Source organism: Biomphalaria glabrata, chromosome 16, assembly GCF_947242115.1.
Source record: "Biomphalaria glabrata chromosome 16, xgBioGlab47.1, whole genome shotgun sequence".
Taxonomy (NCBI): domain Eukaryota; kingdom Metazoa; phylum Mollusca; class Gastropoda; family Planorbidae; genus Biomphalaria; species Biomphalaria glabrata.
The window spans coordinates 20527856-20547209 of NC_074726.1; the positions used below are offsets into that span (position 1 = coordinate 20527856).

At 37.6% G+C, this 19354-nt stretch overlaps 2 protein-coding genes across 3 annotated transcripts in view; both read left to right on the plus strand.

The window, feature by feature from the left end:
- Positions 1-10401, plus strand: part of LOC106069499 (sensorin-A-like) — a 50123-nt gene extending 39722 nt beyond the window's left edge. For both annotated transcript variants that reach the window (XM_056014648.1, XM_056014647.1), the window contains exons 2-4: positions 6571-6753; positions 8604-8692; positions 9996-10401. In XM_056014648.1, coding sequence (XP_055870623.1) covers positions 6581-6753; positions 8604-8692; positions 9996-10033 — 300 coding nt within the window. In that variant the 5' untranslated portion in view covers positions 6571-6580 and the 3' untranslated portion in view covers positions 10034-10401. The remainder of the gene's footprint in view (positions 1-6570; positions 6754-8603; positions 8693-9995) is intronic.
- A 7309-nt stretch (positions 10402-17710) lies between these two features.
- Positions 17711-18442, plus strand: LOC129923454 (involucrin-like). Its single transcript, XM_056014369.1, has one exon. The coding sequence runs from the start codon at positions 17711-17713 to the stop codon at positions 18440-18442; it is 732 nt and encodes a 243-aa protein (XP_055870344.1).
- Positions 18443-19354: the final 912 nt, after the last annotated feature.

Sequence of the window (19354 nt, forward strand, 5' to 3'; positions counted from 1 at the left end):
CCCCATTGGACATGTCATAAACCTCAAATTTATTTTTTCACTTTCGTAGACCCCTTGGAAGTCTTGGTAGGCCCCTGGGGGTCTATAAAGACCACTTTGGGAATCACTGATTTAGACCGTCCGATAATAACAGTATCACTCACCCCCTCCCCAAAAAAAGGTACTTCAAAAAAACTAATTTTAGTATGCCAGGTCTCTAACGCCCCCACCCTACCAGGCCCTACTTATTGTATCCCCCTGTTCTGAGCACTGAACGCTCACATATTTTGGTCGAACCTCCCCACCCCTTCCATTTGAACGCTCCCTTGACATCAGTTTTCGACCATGAATGAAAGTAGTTTACGCTGAATTAGCATATCCTTTTTGAATGCCCTTTCCTAATCCACCTTAGGCAGACCCTACTACCACTCCAGCCCAACATAACCAACACCATGTATGGCAGTGCCGAACAAATGAAAATAACAGCACATTATATTTTCTTGGCACAGTCTGCAAACGAGCTCACAGCTCAGCAGCAAAAAGCTGGCTAGGAGAAGAAGAAGAAGAACTTTGAATAAGAACATATGTTGACCTCCTACACACAGACACATACTTCTATCCTCCTGAGCATTCTAGTTTGACTTTTCTCACTATCCCTGCCCCCCCCCCCGCCCGGGTCATAATCCCTAAAAATAATTCTATATAATTTCAGCAACTTTTCTTCGGCTTCTTAATGCAATATTAATATATTCCATATATGCTAATTATTGGTTGGATCCCTTTTTGGTTATCACTCTGAAATCATAACGCTCTCTCACCCAGGAACTCTTTTATCTTTTTTATTGACCTTCACTCTCAACACACACAATCATTATGTTCTACCTACATTTCATTTTGTTTTTACATTTTTTACAAACAAAATCACGTATTACGTCAATACCAGCCTTAAAAAAATGCAATGTCCCACTTTTAAATGTCATAAAAATTTTTTTTATAAATGTCTACAAAAGAAAGTTATGCGCCAATGAGTGCTATTCAAAATTACACAAAAAGAGTTTCAATAGTTCTTAAAGAAATATAATAATTTACGTTTGAATATGTCGGCTTTAAACAAAAAAAATATTGGGCCAAACCCCACGGTTTCTATCGTAAAAAAAAAAGGCTTAGTTGATTTTGTACACGGTAAGTTAAAAAATTATCATCTTTTGTCCACCGCAAGTTGGAAAATTATTGATTCAGTTAGTCAGGGCTTTTGCGTTTATATATGTAAGATGTATATTGGACTGGGCCGGTCTTAAGCCATTGCAACCTATGCGGTCGCAGTGGGCCCCACGTCTTCATAGGCATCGCGGTAATTGTAAGTGTCAATTATTAAATTAAACCATTATAACTTATATATAATAACAGGGTTTCCACGGCCTCCTGATTTTCAGGAAATCTCCTAAAAAGGAAAAATGAACAAAAAAGTCCTAAAAATCTCCTGAAATTATTAAAATCTCATGAAAAATGGACAATAATGTTATTTTTTGGGTGCCTATAAAATAACTAAAATAATCTTAATTTTGACATTATGCTTTTCCCTACCCAGAAGGCCCCGCGCAATCCGTTTCGCATTGGGACCTGCAATTGCTAGCGCCGGCCCTGATATTGGATCACGCTTTTAATTAAGGAGAAATAGGTGTCACTTTATTTGTGTACTTTTGTTTTTGCGAGTAACTGTCACAAACAACTCAGGTTGCAAAAAATGTTCGACACACTTACCTCGGGCGTTTCATTAAGGATGTTTCTAATGTTGAAAATATTGATGATGTGAATAAAATCGTTAATGTTGATAATTTCTAAAATGTTGATAATTTCTATAATAGTATTAATCTGTGTAATATAATTTTTATGCTGTGGATAATCTCACCACTTCACATATCTAGGAAGTGTAGTTTCAAATGTCGCATCGCTTTCAAGGGAAGTTGATAACCGTCGGGACAGGGCCAGGAGTGCTTTTGGACGCCTCCAGGCGAGAGTTTGGCGGAATAGATCGTTCCGCGTATGACAAGTCAAAAGCTTGTTGTCAGAGTCACTCAATTTTATTACAGCATTAAGTATTATTATTTATTTATTTTATTTTAATTAATTCCCCGTTCTATCCCCAATTTCATCACCCGCCCCACCTTTTCCTCTTCTCACTAGACTTAGTCCACCTCCTTGGCGACAACTAGGCCGCGTCTTTTCACTTATCTCCCCTTGACCGGGGGAAAACTAAACACTCAGTCTCGTACTTTGGTCTTAGGCGCTAGATGTCCGGCTTTCAAGTCGAAGCCAGCTTTGATGGCACACGCTTCATTAATTGTTCTACCCCACCCACGTCTCTCTTTGATCAAGGAGATTATTCGTGTTACCACTCCTCTTGACCCTTCCAAGGTGCAACTTTCGTCGGGCTTTACCCACGTGAGAGATAATCTTTAGCCTATCCGCCCATCTCTTCCGGACCTTTATAAGGTAGGATAAGGCGGGACATACACGCTCTCACTTCTCTCTCGCTGGCTATCGAGTTTGGACTATTTCATACATTCTTACTCTCAGAGGAATACCTGGTTGTAAGCCGAGCTTAATCACAGTTCCACTTAATTACTTTGTGCATATTTCTCACTGGATATTATCATGTCTATTTTATTATTTCATTTATATTTAATTAGTGCATTGTGTATTTCTCACTGTCGTAAGTAGCAAAATATAAACATGGCATATGTATATATTTATGTATTGCATTAATCTATTAATGCTATGTTGCTCAATTGATCGTTGATGCAGCCATGTATATATTTGTACATCTTATTTTATTTCCTGTATCTCGGTTGACCGCCTTGATAATTTTACTAGCGCACTAATACTGCGCTTAGAAAAGAGATATGAATTATCTACCCTGTAGTCATTCTACTTTGACGAAAGTTGCGCCCCAACGAACGGACGCTCTCCCCGTTCAAGCTCGCTACTATGTTTATGGCCGACGGCCATGTGTAAACAATAGCGTAATGGTCGCTGACCAGCGTCCGCCACCCCCCATTTTTCTTTTCACTTGTGTTGTTTATTTGAGATTATTTTTCCTCTTTTCTGTACATTTTTATATTGCTACTATTTAGCCATCTATTTTCCAAATCCCATTTGTCATCATCTGCACATTGTACTCAAAAGAGATTTTACCAATCTGACGAATGCACCTCAGTCGAGGGCATCAATAAGATGCATGAGAGACCTGTCCTAACTTGTCTTTGTTTATCCGCAGCCTCCCCCAGGTGTCTGCCTATGTACTTAGTGCTATTCAGCACTGCACTTCTGCCTACTTATTCCACACCAATCACCTACTTTATTTGGTGCTAGTCAACACTGCGATCTACTACTTGGCGCTATCGGCTCTACTCGCCTGCCTATTCGACAGCCCACCTGTCAACTTATTAGGTACGACGTCCCTATAGACCACGTGCCTGTGCGAGGCGTCATAGCTCCGCCAGATCTCGGCAACATATCCTGCTAACTAGGCTACCCATGGCAGATCAGCTCTGCCCACAGTACACGTGTGCCCACGGTAGCCGTCCACCCGCCCTATTGTGCCCACTACAGATATCAGAACTTTGGATTGAGACTCCACAAGAACAGAATCACGGGAGTCCCTCTATCCGCTAGAGCGCCACCTCCAGCTGCAGAGCCTCAAGCTAGGACACACCCAACTGCGACCCAAGCAGGACGACCAGCTAAGTTCAGAAGACAAAGTGAAATACTCTCTTATTAAGTGCAAGAGTGATGATTAAATATAGATAATATTGATTAGAGATAGATGCAAACCCTCCCCCTTTTTATTCTTCTATGTAAATATTTATGTAAATAAATATTCTTCAATTTTTAACTTTGTATCTCTCTTTTATTGCTTGTCTCGTTGCGTGCCTGCTCCCGATTTATATGCTGATGGGTCAGTGTGTGATAACTTCAAAAATAATCATCCCCTAGACATTAAACAAGCCAAACACACGTCACACGCTACCACCTGTCACACCGCCTACCTACAAAAATAAGTGTCTTGTCTACCAACTACCAAGCAATGGTTCTCTCAACCCTTCTATATGGCAGTGAGACATGGGTACTGTACAGAAAGCAGCTAAGGTTTATTGAACACTCATCAGAGATGTTTGCGCTCCAGGACACATGGTGGCAAGACTGCACTACAAATAGCGATGTCATGCTATCGCCGGTATAGATAGAGCAGTGATTCCCATAGTGGTCTATATAGACCCTCAGGGGTCTACGAAGACTTCTAAGGGGACTACGAAAGTAAAAAAAAAAAAAATTTGGGGTCTATGACATGTCCACGTGGGTCTATAATAATAGATTTCATTTAAGCAGGTCGTGTAATTTTTACATCTCATTAATGTAATTCTTTCATACATTAATATATGAGTTGCACCTTAATCCTTTAAATATTTATCCTGATAGTCAAATGAAAAATTGTTGTATTTAATTGCAAGACTTATTTAAAAAGCTTAATTTTGTCTGCATGTAACTAATGTTTAACATAAAGTGTCATTCCTTCCTTGTCACACTAGCGGTTGCCCAAGTTCCTTTTTTTGACGATATGAAACTAATTATGCTGGAGGATATGAGACAATGTAACTCTGATAAAATAGATAAAGGTTTGAAAAACTTTCGAATGTTCAAAGATAAAATTCAAAATAGAACCATGAAATCTCTCTTCGACATCATATTGAGAAGATAATTGTATATCTATTTACTTTTATCAAAATACGGAAAACACTATAGGTAAAACATTGATTTTACCAGCCGTTCTAATCTTAAATACTGTTTTACACAAACCTACATCTGATGTTATTAAAAGAATTTCTTTAAGCATCAATACATTACAGGGGCACATTGGTGGTATGAGTTCTACAATTAGAAGCTTCTTATGTAATTCTTTACAAACGACATATATACAGTGTCACAACATGGGCTAATGGTATGATGTCACGATGTGTTGTGATGCCGGGGATTTTACTTGAATTCAATAGTTAACAAAAATGACGATCTAGAACTACAATTGACGATTCTTTTGATAAAACAAAACTCTGGAACTTTATTTAAATATAACGTAAGTACAGTTTATGTACAAATTACAAATCAATGAGCATGGAACATATTACAATGGCTTTTCAAACAGAGCTCTTAGAAACGTGACTGTCTACAAGGACATTATTTATTCGACTCCTGTTACTTTCTTACTCCCCGCCAATTCTCTGGCGCTAACTCTTTTCAAAAAATGTCTTTGTTTAATTTCAAATCAACCAATAGATTTCAAACTTCATAATCACGTCCCTTGGGTAAATCCTGCGACGTGCTGTCAAGTGTCTAAATTTGAGGGGTAAATCCCGAGTCTCATGTCGAGGGCTTATATTACTTTCAAATGTGAAATGTACACACAATTCTATAATGTAATCTGTGACATACAGTTTTGGGATCAGCAGCGTCGCAGACTCTCACAGGATGTAGAGCTATGTGCTGCAAACTGCCTATGGTTAGCCAGCTCCTTATTTTTCCTCAGGGTTGACCCAGAAACCTTTCCCATGTTTGGGTATAATTGCAAGACAGCAGAGTTTTTAATTCAGTTTTCCTTCTGCTAGGTAGTTAGCAAGCCAAGGCTAATGAGCCCTTCCTGTTTGAAGCTTACTTGCTTAGGCGCCAGTTACTCGCCTTCGCCCCATTCTCCTGTTAAAACTGTTCCTCGGACTCAATATTTGAGCCACACATAAAGATCAAGAAATACACGAGAAACTGCTCTTTGCAAAAAACTTTACAATGACACTTAAGGCAAATGAATTAATTAATATTTAATATTTGAAGGACTACATCATAGAACAACAAATTCCTATATAAAATACCCGTTGCAATGGATGATAAACCTACAAAATGAAAAAAAAAACATTTCCAGTGTATTTGGTGATTCCAGCAATACATATTAATTGCTATTTCAATTGGTTTACATTTCAATTTTATTAATGAAAGATAGATTTCTATAACTTCATATGTAGTTTTAAATTTTTCACTCTTCAACTCACTACAGTTAGAAATTTGTATTTAAAAAAAGTATGAATTTGCAAAAATATGCAAGGGGTCTACCGAAAACCAGAAAATGTGGCAAGGGGTTTACGAGACAAAAAAGTTTGGGAATCACTGCTATAGAGGGACTTCTTATAGTCCGATTGTTAATTGTAGTATAATATGTTGGTCGCATTTGCGTAGCCACATGAAATACTGCCCACCTCATTAACATTCGGACTCGAAGACAAGCCTTTTTATTATAATGTTCATATTGTTAATTATCTCTATAATTTTGATAGTTTTTAATCTCTATAATGTTGATAATGACGATAATGTTTATGATGTTGATAATGTTAACTATCTCCATAATGATCTCTATGATATTGATAATGTTTAAGATTTTTAGTGTTGATAATGTTGATAATTTCTAATAATTAATGATAATGTTCATAATCTCTACAATTTTGATAATCTCGATACTCCCTATAATTTTGATATGTTTCACTATTGCAGAAATTTCAAAATGTCCAGCAACAGAACGTCCAAAGTCCACTTTCTTCCGGTAGTCCTTCTTGTCCTGGTCACGTGCTGCGCCATGATGGACCTGGCTTCTGCCCACAAATATCGAGTCGGCTATTTGTTTGGAAAACGAGGAATCGAATCACCGAGCACAAGTCTTATTGATATAGTATCAAAGTAAGCGATAAATACATTAGATAGATAGATAGATAGATAGATAGATAGATAGATAGATAGATAGATAGATAGATAGATAGATAGATAGATAGATAGATAGATAGATAGATAGATAGATAGATAGATAGATAGATAGATAGATAGATAGATAGACAGACAGACAGACAGACAGATAGATGAATAGATGGATAGATAGATAGATGGATAGATAGATAGATAGATAGATAGATAGATAGATAGATAGATAGATAGATAGATACATAGATACATAGATACATAGATACATAGATACATAGATAGATACATAGATAGATACATAGGTCATCTGGAGTCCAATTTAGTTGCTAGGTACAAATGATAGTTTGACCAAGTTCTCTTGTACACTTTTATTAACTACTAGTCGACCCACGGCGTAGCATACGCCGCTATTTTGCAGGGCCGGCCTTAGGCCACTGCAACCTATGTGATCGCACTGGGCCCCGCACTTTCATAGGGCTCGCGCTAATTCTAGGTGTAAATTATTAAGTTAAACAATTTTATAAGTTATAACAGATTTCCCGCGGCCTCCTGATTTTCCAGGAGCTCCTGGAAATCTTCTGAAATTGCAATATATACAAAAAGTCCTTGAAATGTCCGGAACTTATTAAAATATTTTCAAAACGCTCAAATCAGACATCAGCTAAGCGCCTCACTAGCTTTCAGGATGGAGTTCCGTCTCTTATAGTGAGTTTGACTAAATTTAAGAACTGAAGAGATTTAAAAATATAGTAGGCATAATCAGGGCCGGCCCTAACTATTGCGGGGCCAAATGCGAAAAGGATTTCGCGGGGCCCCGTCTGGGTAGGGATAAGGATAATTAAGATTTTATATTAGAAAATAAATTTGCCTTTACATTACCTTTTTCATTAAATGACAGCTGATAACGCCTTTTTTACGCACGTAGGATTGACGTTTTCCATATTGAATAACATCTTCAAAATGACAATTTTCAGGAGTTTTTTTTTAAATAATTTCAGGAGATCTCCAGGACTTTTAAATTATAATGGTTTAATTTAAGAACTAGCGCGGGGCCTATGAACGTGCGGCACCGCATAGGTTGCAGTGGCCTAAGGCCGGACCTGGGCAGAAACCACGGTTCAGTTAGGAGATTTAATTTCAGTAACTGTATCGTTCAAGTATTCGGACAAGTGTATGGTTTTGTTCTAGAAGTTGGACCTTGAATCGTCGAGATAGTTTTGAAGTTTTAATTATCTTCTATGCACATTTCTTTAATAGTTCTTATCTATGGTCTTCTTCGCTTGCGAAGCGAGTATGGATCATCTAGTAGAAATTATAAGATGATAGCATTGGCATTAGCTATGGATGGAGCACAGCAGTTTCACCTTTCCACGCAGCTAATGTGACCAAAGAGACGGCAGATGCCGATACAGCTTTGAATCAGCGGCGTTTCCATGTTTCGGTCTAGCCTCAATGTAGCCGAAGATTGACTTCAGAGTTTTCCTTCTTCTCAGTGAGTAGCCAGCCAAGGCTACCAAGCCACTCCTGCTCGCAGTGGCTCGTTTGACCCTTCTCCTTTCCGTGATGACAGTTAAGCCAGACACAATTTCTGAACCACACATGAAAGTCAGGAGTTAAATTGGTTGTCAGAAGCTACTTTGAGGTACATGCCGTTGGAAGCATGTTATAGGTAGTGAAGTGGCTACATTCTTTACCACTTCCGGCAATGACAAACTTACGGAACCAGTTCCTAAAAAAAAAACAAAAAAAAACGAAAAATGTGATATTTAACTTTTTTTGTCTTTCTAGTTAAGATACTCTGTTGAAAATGAAGCACTTTTTTTGTTTTACAGTGACATGAAAACAAAGCAAGAACTGGAATCTCTAATATTAAAGAAACCAGAACTATTATCAGAATTAATAACGATCTTAGACCGCAATGGTAAGTTTCGTAAATTTTGTAACCACACTAAGGATGACGAATTTAATCAGGGCTTGATCATGAAATTTAAATATACAAAATAACTTTTGAACATTTGCTTTTTTTTTTTTTTTTTTTACAATTCTGCATTAGTTAAATTGCTGCCACAATTAAATAAACTTCTAACTATACATATCTACATATATTAATTACATATTTATAAAGAAATATGAGTAAATTATGTCATAAGTATAGTTGCGTACACTTAGACAGGAGTCGTAAAGTGTTTCTATATAAGTCAAAAATTTAACATTTGTAAAGTTTGCTTGTTTGTCTGGGTTTTTTTCTAAGGCCTTGGTTGAATTAGGTTGGAGATCGTTAAATAACAACAAACATCACAAGATATATAATAACTCGAGTAACTGTAATAACCGACGGAGATCAGTATTTATGTTTAGTAAACACTAAGAGATCCAGGCCATGTCTTCTGACCCCATTAATGTTACCCTTAAGAAGGCAAGGCAGTAATGTCTTCTATAATCCTATCGTAGTCTTAGTCCAAATACGTCACGTTTTCTGTCATTTTCAATGCTTGGTGTTAACCCCATCTCTATGTTTATTACACAATACACTAGATTATGTATTTGCTTCTATAATTTAAAATCTTCCACCCTGTAGAGTCTTGATTGTATAAGATGCAGCTTTCTTCCCCCCCCCCCACATGATTTTTTTTGTAATTTGGTTTTTTTTTGTTAGTTTTGTACATTCTTATGTAAGATAGAGGCGCGGTGGCTGAGCGGTAAAGCGCTTGACTTCTGTACTGGAGGTCCCGGGTTTGGGTGAAAACTGGGATTTTTAATGTCGGGATCTTTGGGCGCCTCTGAGTCCACCCAGCTCTAATGGGTACCTGACATTAGTGGGAGAAAAGTAAAGGCTGTTGTTCGTTGTGCTGGCCACATGACACCCTGCTCGTTAACTGTTGGCTAATCAAGCAGATGACCCTAACGCCTTCTGCCCTATAGATCGTTCTCTCGTTCAGCCGTTCAACTTAAAATTAGTGGTTCACGTGAAGGTCACACTTGTATGCTTTATGTGTAACAATGTCATGTAAAACATAGTGCATTACAATAAGTGTACTATTGTACCAGTGACAGGTACTTTCAATTCGTTGCCCGAATCTTGAGTCTCCTAGAATCAATTTCTTTGACGTTATCTAGTCACATTAATCAATTACAGACAAGGAAGATATGTTTCACTTATATCATCCTTTCTTTTTCATCCAATATAAGATACATTTTCTGTAACACTCTTATTTCTATTTCAGATGATGGATACATAACAGCTACAGACTTAATTATCTGATCTATGATCGACATTACAGAGACCAGAGTCATAAGTGACCTTTTTAAATAAACAAATATTTACTTGATTATTTTATTTACCTATTTCTAATTTTACTTTTTTTAAAGATTTGGTTTCTATACAGATAGATTTAAAACCTTTAGAAAGTGTGGCACTAAAATGCTTACGTAATTACAGTATTATTATTACTTAGGAAAAAAATGAATTTGTAACATCAACAAACCAAAAGAATCACATTTGTATTAAGAAGTCTCTTTGTTTATATTTGTTTCATATTGATGATATTTATTATTGGAATTTTCTTGTTTTTAGTTGTTTTATATTTTTGATCGGTTAATTATAATAAATAAATAGCATTGAACCCCCCCCCCCCCCAAAAAATGTGTACGACTTTTATTTGTGTACATATCTATGCACATATTTGTGTAAATGTTTCTTTAATATTTGTCCAAATCTACTACATACTTACAAATACTTTTCACTGATCGATCAAGAGATCTCAACAACTGTTGTACGTATCCGCATGAAATTTTCTACACAGGTTCCCTTTACCTCCAAGATGCTCACTCTCAGGATTGTGTTTATGCCATAGCTCGTTCGCCCGGGCACCTGACATTCAACAGGCACCTTCGAGCTTGCAATAAACAATCGACTCGATGTTAACAATATAGCTGTCTCATTGGATAAATGTACTTTATGCTGAAAAACTGATGAAATAATATCCTTGAAGTTAACAAATGTTATAATATAATTGTTATATTAATTAACTAATCATTCTGCACCTTGCAGTCCCACAACGTAACACATTAGTACGCACAAGCACAACACAACGCACTGCTGACTCTAGCTTCTAGTGTAAACTTCCTAATCCCAAAACTAACTCCCCTAAACAGGGGTACACAGAAGAATCTTAAAGAAACGTTACACCAGCATAATAACAAAACCACTCCATACGCTTAAAAGCAAGGCAACAAAGAAAAGAAAGTGCGTTCAAAAATTGTGCGCATTAATAAACATTGGTGCTAGAATAATATAACCATAGACCATAGACTTATATCTACTACTAGTGTAACATAATAGTAATATATGTACATTTGCACACTAGCGCGTCAGTGCAACACCGCTTGTGTTTACGTAATAAATGGAGTTCCTAATATGTCTTCCCTCTTAAACACTAGTTTGTTATTTGTGTAATACAAATATTCTACATGGTGTCAGAATAAAACTTGAAAAGCTGTCCAGACAAAGGTTTTTATTAATCTAATAATGGCTTCTTTTTATTTTGAGCAACCAATCTTGAATTGGAATGCTAAAGATCTGTATCAAGAGTTTATAAGATTTCAACAGCAGGTGAGCTTTTGTTTCAAAGGACCGTTAGCTGGTGCCGATAGTAAACAAAAAGCCGGATGGCTGGGAATGTGGATAGGTCAACAAGGCCGTGAAGTTTACAAAACTCTAAATATTACTGATAGTGAAGAGGGAGATCCGCTATTGCTATTAAAGAAAATAGAAGACTACATAAGGCCAAGACAAAATAAAAGAGTGTCTAGATTTAGAGCACATCAGAGAAAGCAGGTAGAAGGAGAAAGTTTTGATAACTTTGTTAAAGACCTAAAGCTTCTCATTATGGACTGTGAGTATGACAACCCAGACGATATGCTTATTGATTTGATTATTAGTGGAGTCATACACGAAAAGGTACAGTTAAGACTACTTGATCAGGAACAGAAGTTGACCCTTAGCAAGGCTATTGAAATTGGACAACAATATGAATTGTCACAAAGCCAAGTGAAAATGTTTAGGGGCCAAGAAGTTCTAACAATCAAGAGACAGTCACACAATGTACTCAAGCAGAAGTCTAAAGACAACTCAGATAAATTATGTAGTAAATGCGGCAAGAACCACGAAAAGGGAAAATGTCCAGCAATAGGAACCACATGCAATTTCTGCAAAAAGAAAAACCACTGGTTTCAAATGTGCAGAAAAAGACGCAACGTCAATCTAGTAGAAGATGACAGTCACAGTGATGAAAATATTATACCTGTTAGCACTGCAAGTAGCCAGTATAGAAAGGGTAATATTGAGAACATCAATGTCGTCGAAGACAAGTGGACTGTAAAACTAGTCGTGCATGGCAAGACATTAATTTTTCGTATCGATACTGGTGCAAGATGTAACATTCTTGTCAAGTCAGAGTTTGAAAAGCTCAAAGACAAAGTAAAACTTGCTTATTCAGTAAAGTTGCTGAAGTCTTACATTAATCATGTTATTAAGACTTTAGGAGCAGTGGTGCTACCATTGAAAAATAATATCCAAGAGGTGAAAGCAAGATTTGAGGTAGTAGACATTAGTCAAGAGAACATTTTGAGTGGTGACACAGCAGAATGTTTAGGACTACTACAACGGATTGACAGCATAGAATCCAAGGCAGAAGACGAGTTACAAAGAGAATTTCCTGAAATGCTGAAAACAACTGGAACACTGCCAGGAGAATACAAGATTCAGTTACAGGAAATGCTAAAGGAGTTATTCATCCACCACGTCGCTTAGCAGCATCTCTACGCAATAAAGTTGAAGAAAAACTTAAAGAAATGCAAGCTGATGGATTTATTACTGCCGTACATGAACCTACTGAATGGGTTAGCTCCATGGTTGTTTCGTTCAGGAATGACAAAGTTAGAATATGTATTGATCCAAAAGATCTCAATAAAGCATCAGAAGGGAACATCACCAGATGAAAACTATTGAAGATGTGATCACTAATATTCCAGATTCGAAGATATTCTCAGTTCTCGATGCCAAGTCAGGGTTTATGCAAATAAAGCTTGAAAGAGAATCTTCATTTCTCACAACTTTCAACACACCTCTGGGAAGATATAGATGGTTACGATTACCTTTTGGTATCAAATCAGCGCCAGAAATTTACCAAAGAATTATAAATGAAATGCTTCAAGAAATTGAAGGAGCATATGTCATCATAGACGACATTCTAGTAGCTGGTAGAGATGTTGAGCATCATGATCACATTTTGAAGTCATGCAAAGAGCAACGAAGTACAATCTAAAGCTGAACTATGACAAGTGCAAGATAAGGCAAAACAGAGTACCTTATATGGGCCATATCTTGTCAGAGAAAGGTTTAGAACCAGATCCAGCAAAGATAAAGGCAATTATTGACATGCCAGCTCCTCAAGACAAAGATGGAATCAGAAGATTTCTAGGTTTAATTCAGTACCTAGCAAAATTTATTCCTTATCTAAGTCAAGCAGATGCTCCAATACGAAAGCTTCTAAAAGATGATATAGAATTTCAATGGAATCATGAACAAAACAAGAGTTTCAAAGAATTGAAACATCTTTGTACAAACCCTCCAGTTTTAGCATATTATGATGTCAACAAGAACGTAGAGATAGAATGTGATGCAAGTAAAGATGGACTGGGAGCAGTATTACTCCAGGAAGGTCGTATAATTGCATACGCATCAAGAGCTCTCACAGATACAGAAACAAGATATGCTCAAATTGAGAAGGAAATGCTCTCAATTGTGTATAGTACAAGCAAATTTCACTGCTACATATTTGGTAAAGAAGTAACAGTTTATAATGATCACAAACCTCTGGAGCAAATCTTCAAGAAACCTCTATTTTCAGCACCAATGAGAATACAGAAGATGCTGATAAGACTGCAGTGGTATGATCTGAAAGTCTGTTACAGAAAAGGCAAGGAAATGTTTATCTCCGATACACTTTCTCGTGCACATCTACCAAATACTGATACACAGACATGTGAATTTACAGATGATTCAGTGCATATGATCTCTGTAAGTGATTCGAAATACAGTGAAATTAAAGACTGTACAAGCAAGGAACTTTCAATGCTTCTGGAAGTAATTATGACTGGTTGGCCAGACACAAGAAGCGAGACTCCAATTGAAGTCAGGCCGTATTGGGATTCAAGAGACCAGTTATCAACTTCGGATGGTATTATATACAAAGGTCTGAGAATAGTCATGCCACCAAGCTTACGTAAATACATGCTAAATCTGATTCACAAGTCTCACTTAGGAATAGTCAAGTGTAAGCAGCGAGCCAGAGAAGTCATGTATTGGCCAGGCATGAATGCAGACATTGAAGTGACAGTTAGGGATTGTAGCAGGTGTGCTGAACATCAGAATCAAAATGTGTCAGAACCGCTAATACCTACCAAGACACCAGATCTCAAGGTGGTGAAGAAACACTTTGACTCCGAGAAACAGTCTGAGAAACATTATTATGATAAGAGGAAAGGAGTTAAGAGTCATAATCCACTACAAAACGGAACGGCAGTCAGAATGCAACTTAATTCTGAGTGGAAACCAGGAACAGTAGTTTCGAAGCATTCTAAGCCTAGATCGTATGATGTCAAAAGTGGAAATAAGGTCTACAGAAGAAACAGAATACACATCAGAAAGTCTTCTGAGAAAGCAAACAGATTTGACAACAATTATGACTTTCCAGATGACATCTCAGAACAACCAGAACCACTAGATCTAGAGAGTCCAAGATTACAAACTACACTAGATTTTGAGCCGCCACTACACACTGCTTCTTCTAACACCTCTAGACCAAATGAACCTTATGTAACACGCTCAGGCAGAATAGTTAACAAACCCAAGAGACTTGATTTGTGATGAACTGATTAGACTTTTTAGTTGACTAGTTTGTTAGTTATTCTGATAAATAGATTTTCTAAATTTTAAAGAAGAGAGATGTAACATAATAGTAATATATGTACATTTGCACACTAGCGCGTCAGTGCAACACCGCTTGTGTTTACGTAATAAATGGAGTTCCTAATATGTCTTCCCTCTTAAACACTAGTTTGTTATTTGTGTAATACAAATATTCTACAACTAGACTGCGGAAATTAATTCTTATCCGCGACTGATCGATCGTGAACATTTTGTAGAAAGTTGGATCAAGGCGTTGTTTTGTAAAGTAGTTAAAAGAAGTAAAGTTGTTTTATTTTTTAGATCTAGATCTAGTAATTGATTATCGAAAATAAACAAAAATCACAATTTAGTCTTGCATTCAGTCTTTTGATAAAGAAGATTATGTTCCTAAAAATTGCAAAATAATAATTATGAGACGAGAGAACTCTTATTTTTGATGTTCATTTACTAGATCTAGATCTAGAGATTAAATTATATTATGTTACATAGGTTAGGATTGAAAAAAAAAGCCTTTACTTCTTTTAACTACTTTACAAAACAACGCCTTGATCCAACTTTCTAAAACATTTTCACATTTTTTGTAGTGTTAAAAAGTCTCCATGTCCAGTCTAGATATAGACATGATATAGTATATAATCTATAAGTCTATGACTATAACCTACGCACCGACACTCAAAAAGAACGGTAACCGCAAGCTTTATATCAACATTTGTATTTATTTTCCTCAAAAGTCAGTCTACATATTATGAAGCATTTAAAAAATATCACGCAAATAAGACTTCCTGTTTATTAGTTCTTTCCCCCAAAGTGAACCTTTTAAAACTTGAATTACATCATTGCCCCTTCCACTAAATAAAAAAACAAAACCAATCCTAATATGATTGAGATGATAGATCTAAAGTCTGTTTCTTTTTTTTTCCGAAACGGGGATCGCAGGGAGAGCGCGAAATGAATAGATCTATTGTCATTTAGATAAAGTCAAAAGTGGTGAGATAAACTAAATCAAACCAAAATGATATTTCCATTTATTTAGTCTTTAATTTAGAGAACAAAATACAAAAATAAATGTAGTCAGGGTAACGGGAATGTGGCATTCCATTGGGGCCTTCGGAACATGGATTTATGTTGGTTTTTTTCCTCTAGGCCTGAAACTGATGGTATAAAGAAATGTATGCGGTGTCTAATACCGTACATTGCATTCATTAAGATTAAAGCTTGCAAAAAGAAAGGGGAGGGTCAAGGTCGAAATATATATGTAGATTAAATTGAGAAGCCGAAGAAAAGTTATAGAGTGTAGGAAGGACTAACTTTTTGTTTTTCTCCGGGAGGGGGGAGATAAGTGAAAATCTGTTCAGTAAAGAGAGAGAGGGGCTTGAAATGTATTGTACGAGATTCATCTGTTTCTTTGGCCTACGGTTAACGAGGGTGTCATGTGACCAGCACAACGACCAACAGCCTTTACTTTTCCCCAATTAATGCCAGGTACCTTTTAGAGCTGGGTGGATTAAGGGGCGCCCAAAGACCCGGAAAATAAAAATCCCAGTCTTCGCCAGGATTCGAACCCGGGACCCCGGTTCGGAAGCCAAGCACTTTATTACTCAGCCACCGCACCTGTAAAGATAGGTCACTTTAACCATCTGAAGCTGAATTATAACTATCAGTCAAATAATTTTAATTAAATTAAAGTTGGCACCATATATTCCTCTCACTTCTCTCTCTTCCTCTCCTTCTCAATCTCTCTCTCTCTCCTTGTCAAACAATCTTTCTGTTTATTGTTATAAACCTGGTGGTGGCACAGATGGGGGTAGTGGTGTGTGTGTAGTCAGCCGACGCAAATCGCCCCAGGCCAGCGCTAGACGAGCGGTCAACCGTGACGAGCTACGACTGTCAGCCGAGTCGAGTATCAACAGGAAGGTTCGGGAAGGATCGCAGCGTCACGAGAGTTGTAGTCATCTGACCACCTAGAAACGTCGAGCGGCGTTCTGTCCGGTTCGAGAAGGCCAGTAGGGATCCTATATAAAGAGCGGAGGTGTCGTAGTCAGGTCGGTCGAGAAAAGGGGCTCAATACAGCACGGTTCACGGCAGAGGTTCAGAGCCCAGTTCACTACAGTCCGGTCGACTACAGCACAGTTCAGCGGTGTGGTTCTGTACGGAGCATTACGACGGTTCAGTGCGGAGTACTATCAAGTACAGTTGAGACGAACGGCGTCTTGATCTTGGTCTGCGATCGAGTCTGACACAACGAGCCTAGTGTGTGAAGTCAGTCCTGAACTGTTGAACCCAGTGCAAGCCCGGAACGAGACGGAGAGGCCAGTGCAAGAGTTGATACGGCGGAACGGTGTTATCGGAGAGATATTTGTACAGTGTACGTGTTGCCAATTGCACAGTATTGGCTGTTATTTATTCAACTATTAAAGTGTTACGTTACTCTGGAGCCCTGAGTTGTCAAGTTCTTCAAGTTGGTGGTGTAAGGTGCAGTTTGCAGAGAGCCTGGATAGTGAGATTCGTAACAGTATTAACTCTGTTACAGTTGTTATCGCCCTTAACGTCGGAATAGCAAGTAGCTGTCAAAAAAAGACAGGTAAACATAACAATACTTGCAATCTCAACAAGGAAATCCGTAGCGGGGGAATTGGCAGAGAGACAGACAAAACGAGCAAACAGATACTATCATTTCTTTTTAGTCTACTTTAAGAGTCCTAAGAACAATAAAGGTAAATTAAAATACATAGGTCAAAGTTCAGATCTTATTTGCAGGTACTAATGTTCTAGGGATGACAAGATATATGATTGCAAAAAATTCTTTAGCAAAAAATGTCATAAATAATTATAACTATAAACATTTTCATGCAAAGGTTATTAGAAGGGAAAACTGTTTTTTCCCTAGTGTGCAACTATGGAACAGGTTCTATAACTGTCCTACAGTAGGAGAAAAAAAATAACTTGTCAATCACGACTCGTGTGCATATGGACAAAGAGAACCGTGTTCATATTGACAAGGAGACTCGTGTGCATATTGACAAGGAGACTCGTGTGCACATAGACAAGGAGACTCGTGTGCACATTGACAAGGAGACTCGTGTGCACATAGACAAGGAGACTCGTGTGCACATAGACAAGGAGACTAATGTGTACATAGACAAGGAGACTCGTGTGTATATTGACAAGGAGACTCGTGTGCACATAGACAAGGAGACTCGTGTGCACATTGACAAGGAGACTCGTGTGCACATAGACAAGGAGACTCTTGTGCACATAGACAAGGAGACTAATGTGTACATAGACAAGGAGACTCTTGTGCACATAGACAAGGAGACTCGTGTGCATATTGACAAGGAGACTAATGTGCACATAGACAAGGAGACTCGTGGGCATATTGACAAGAAGACTCGTGTGCACATAGACAAGGAGACTAATGTGTACATAGACAAGGAGACTCGTGTGCACATAGACAAGGAGACTCGTGTGCACATAGACAAGGAGACTCGTCTACACATAGACAAGGACACTCGTGTACACATAGACAAGGACACTCGTGTGCACATTGACAAGGAGACTCGTGTGCACATAGACAAGGAGAATAATGTGTACATAGACAAGGAGACTAATGTGTACATAGACAAGGAGACTCGCGTGCACATAAAACAAGGAGACTCGTGTGCACATAAAACAAGGAGACTCGTGTGCACATACAATTAGAAATAAAATAGACTTTATAGAATTCAGCGTTCCGAAGTATATAAACCCCAAAGTTTGCTGCTATAACAAATTCAGTTTTCTAATAATACCTTAACCTAATGCCAATAAAATAAAACATGGAAACAGAAACACAGTTTCTCTGAAAAAAATACTCTACAATAATGAAAAGAGAGACAGACAGAGAGACAGACGTACAGACAGATAACATTGCTAGACAAATAGATAGATAAGTAGACAGACAGACATATATATAAAACAAAATGGACCAAATTGAAAATTTTCTACTTTACTAATGGACTTGTCTTACTTTTGTACTAAACAACGAATTGTCCAGTTTCACTTCCGGAAAGCCCAATGTTTTCTTCTGTGAGATCCTGGTGTTTTATGAATTAATTAACTAAATATTTAATTAGAGATGTCACTGATGGGTCTAGTGATCTAGTGGTTTCTAAAATTAAACCAAAGACCAGCGCATACTAAGAGTTGACATAATGCAAGGAAGAATCATTATAGTTTCAAAGTTGTAACGAATCTAGAAGAAGATAAAAAGAGGAATGACAATAGCGGGGAACATCGCAATGACTTCAGACTTTGACTTCATGTCATTTATATTTCTATAACTATAGATAAGAGAATTTAATCATCTCTCGACTGCTGCTGTGAATATATATTTTATCTGCCCAATTTTTCTATAACTTTGGTCAGTAGTTATAGTCTCAAGTTGTTGCTCTTTCTGGGGCGATTGCTGCTGCCGAGGAAGCTACCGGATTATCGAACTTATAGGCTTAAGTGTAAATACTATTACAGGTCAACGTGGATGACCACCCTCGACTGTGGTCAATGAGACGAGGATTAGTCCGATATTGGACTATCACTAGTTACCTAGCGCTCTTTAAAATAAGGGGAAAGCAA